General features: G+C 30.4%; 1 protein-coding gene across 1 annotated transcript in view; it reads right to left on the bottom strand.

Moving 5' to 3' along the window:
• Positions 1-2,376: 2,376 nt before the first annotated feature.
• Positions 2,377-3,866, bottom strand: part of LOC110027511 (putative GPI-anchor transamidase) — a 22,099-nt gene continuing 20,609 nt past the window's right edge. Inside the window, exons 9-10 of the mRNA XM_020728981.1 lie at positions 2,971-3,120; positions 2,377-2,688 (exon numbers count right to left, since the gene is read on the bottom strand). Coding sequence (XP_020584640.1) covers positions 2,548-2,688; positions 2,971-3,120 — 291 coding nt within the window. The 3' untranslated portion in view covers positions 2,377-2,547. The remainder of the gene's footprint in view (positions 2,689-2,970; positions 3,121-3,866) is intronic.

Here is a 3,866-nt window from a genome sequence, read left to right as displayed (position 1 = left end):
GTTTAGGAGATGATTTCATAATAACTACAATTTTAATAATATATATATAAAAAGGTGCCAACGCTGACGGTGACCGTTACAGAAGATGCATCCCATTATAATAAGCATTACCTAATTCTTCCACACTTACTCACATTCGAAACAGAAGAAATCACAGGAGAAGCATAGCAATTTCGGGGCAAGGAAGAAGCAAAGAAAGAAGAAAAAGAAAAGAAAAGTCACTAATTTCATGCTTAAGATAACTGTGCTCTAGACAAAGAAAGAAAGAGTAAACGGCGTTGCTTGATGTGAGTTGCTTAGAGTTATCGAAGTCATGTGCTACTTGTTGTCAAGCCGCAAGCAAAGGAAAAATTATTGCATTCCGAGCACGCACTTAGAGCCGCGTGCGTACTCCCTCCTAATAACCATCAAATAATCACAGCGGTTTCATATTTCAGGGTTATTGGGAGGTTATTGGAATGTTATTGCGGCACGAATTCCAATAATATCCCAATAACCCCCTAATAACACTTCATTAATCTCTGCGGTTCATTTTTTTTTATTTGTTATTTAGGGTTTTGTGAAGTTATTGAGGCATTAACTTAAATAACGTTGAAATATCCCCATGATAACCCTCAAAGAATCTCTGCGGTTCTATTTTAATGTTATTCATAGTTATTACTAGTTATTGAGAGATTATTTGGGATTATGCACGCAAAACTGCGTGCGTACTCTGCATGCAATAATCTCTCCAACCAAAGGGAGGAGAAGGGAGATATTCGGCTCTGTCATAAGGAGAAAGGTTTGAGCCGAAGCCTTGCAAAGGTGCAGAAGAAGTCGCATTAAGTGCGTTGAATTATAAATTGCATATTTAGTTTTATTTTTAGATGAGCTTTGCATGTATTATTGTACTTGTCGCGCTCTTATAATTTTTAATATACATATTTAATTTACATTTGACTTGCTTATATTACTTAAAAAATTAAATGAATATTTAATTTTCATATAAAATTTAAATTTTTTATTTATACATGATTTTTAATATAAGACTAGTGAACAAATTAAATTTTATATGATTATTTGATCTTTTATATAAAGTTATTAACAAATAATTCAATGAATACAAATAAAGACACAATCGAATTTATTTCAAATTAGAGTCTAACTAGTTTATATTAAATTTATAAAAAATATATAAATTATAATTTTTTTACAATCAAATAGTATAAATAACTACAAACAAGCATCGATTTTTTTTTCTCATTTTACGTGACTGTGCCGCGAACCAAACTTGCCTTTTCTATTCCCGTGATTTCCATTCTTCCTTCATAGAGCATGTCACGTGATTGAGAAAATATCAGATCAGGACTCCGGATAGAGAAGCTGCACGTGTAAAGCGGATCAATCACATGATTTCCTTTCTCAACTCGTAGATATAAAAAACATATACCATCTTTTAGAATAATCATTCCTTCTATTAATTTGATTTAACAAAATCAAATTTATACAAATCTATATTGTGCAACAATGCAAATACATTCTTCTTGATTTTAATAGTTCCTTACATAATTAAAAAATAAATAAATAACTACAAAATTTAAAAAAAATTATAGAAAATTTTAAATCAATGAACAATATTTTAAACAAAATCAAACACATTAAAAATCATTCAATCAAGACTTCAAAATGAATTAATCTCGCATATTAATTTTCAATCTTAAATTTTTGCAGAGAAAATACTTTAAAAAATAATTTATAAGCTCTAAAAAAGTATCCATGTATCCATGCAAGACAACAAACTCAAGCCCGGCTCTCACAGTTAAAATTGCGCTCGATTTCAAACTCGATTCAAGCTTGAATATTCAGCTCGAGCATCCCTCAAAAATAGTTAATTTGACTCGAGCTTGGCTCGTCAGCTCGAGTTCGATTAGATGACTCGAGAATGGTAAAATTGCCTACAAATTGAGGGAACAACAAACCTAAAGTATAATATAAAAAAAATTCAATATTTTAAATAATATAAAATAAATTCACTTGCTCCCAACAATGATGATGGTAACAACTGCCATGAGGTAGTAGACAACTCTAGTTTTGAAAATAAAAGGGGACATTTACATGCATGCCACACAATTTTTATATTTACAAATCTAACACCTAAACTTAAATATGTGCATACTTACCACTCAAATCTTTGATATCACATAAAAAAAAATATCACTATAACTAACTTTTTAAAAAGTGAAATGCACATTTTTATGCATATAGGTTTTTAATACCAAAATGTTATAAATGTAAATATCAAATTATATGCAATAGGCATGTAAATACATAAGAATTGTGTGTTATGTGCGTAAATTTCACTTCTAAAACTTATCAAGTGCATATCACGTAAAAATATAACACAACAAAAAGTGAAAAAGTAAGGTGTCATATATGTAAAAATTGAAGTGCAGGTGTTAGATATGTAAATGTATGATGTATTTGGGGGAAATTCAAAACTGAAGATGGATTAGTTGTGCTTCTAGAGTTAGTGGTATCAACAAAAGGCGCAAATTTTACTCAATTTTCTCATTTGGATAGCCATATGGAGAGAATGAGCAATAGAATCATGGAACCAAAACCATACACTGCTGTTATATCTGAATCATCATTCTCCACCAGCTTCTTATGCAGAAAGCCCATCCAGAGATGGAAACTGCACCGTTTCTCCTGCAAGCATCTGATAATTAGAATCTCCACTCAAAAAAAAAAAAAAAAAAAAACAAAAATAAGACTAGGAAGATTTACATACATACAACTCGATTCTTATGTATTTACATATCTAACACCAAATTTCAATTTTAACATATATGACCCTTACCATGCATAAAAGTGTGTAAGATATGATATGAAAGATTTGGGCGGTGCGAATGTGAAAAGTATAGTTTGGTTTTAGATATGTAAATACATAAGAATTGAGTGGCATGTACGTAGATGCCCCAAAAAAACTACCTTTATATTTCCACTATGTGTTATGTCAAAGCTATTCTCCTCCAGAGCTATGGACTTCTTCTGGACTTTGGGTTGGGAAGAGACTGCTCTGTATGGAGAGTCTGTGTGAATTGTTTTCATGACTGATCCGAAAAAATTAGTAACTGGTACCTGATGAAAATCCCAGTGGGACTATATTAGAACTTTTAGCACAAATTTAAAAAAAAAGGGTAAAATAAAAATCATATAATTCCTCGGCGGCATTATGGCATGAATGAACGATGAGGAATAATAAAATAAACCCTAAGGCTCCATTTGACATCACTTTCATTTCTATCTTTGATTGATATATTTGTTATATATTTTTCTTTTTTTTTTAACAAATCAATTTGTTTTGAAAATACTCAGAACACCTAGCTGAATAAAATATGTTTTAATTTAAATCAAAATATAAGTGAAATAAAATAAAAATAAAAATGAATAAAAAAATGAAAACAAACTGAGCCTAAATAATTGGGATAAGACTCTTGATTAAGAAGATGATGATATACTTTCTCACTTTTTGATCATTTTTATTTTATTTAAAACGCTGAGAGCATGAGTAGTATATGCTCTTATCAGTTTAATATCTGATATGTGAGTAATAGGCTCACAGTGATATTAAATTACATTTTAATGGGGAAAAACTATCTAGCAAGGGGCCTTTCCACGTCGCCCGAGCGCTACACTTAGAGCAATCAAAACGGCTAGTTATTCACAAATTGCTAGTGTTCGATTCATTCGCTAAGCAAACGAGTCAAACACGAACAATTTTTTTGTGCTTGATATATAAACGAGCCAAACATAAATAAAATTTTATTCGTTCGTGTTTGACTCTATTTGGCTTGAAATAATTAAATTAAATATTATATATATAT

Source organism: Phalaenopsis equestris, unplaced genomic scaffold, assembly GCF_001263595.1.
Source record: "Phalaenopsis equestris unplaced genomic scaffold, ASM126359v1 Scaffold000002, whole genome shotgun sequence".
NCBI classification, from domain to species: Eukaryota; Viridiplantae; Streptophyta; class Magnoliopsida; order Asparagales; family Orchidaceae; genus Phalaenopsis; species Phalaenopsis equestris.
The sequence above is the reverse complement of the archived record's forward strand: the minus strand, read 5'-3'. Positions and strand labels throughout refer to the sequence as shown.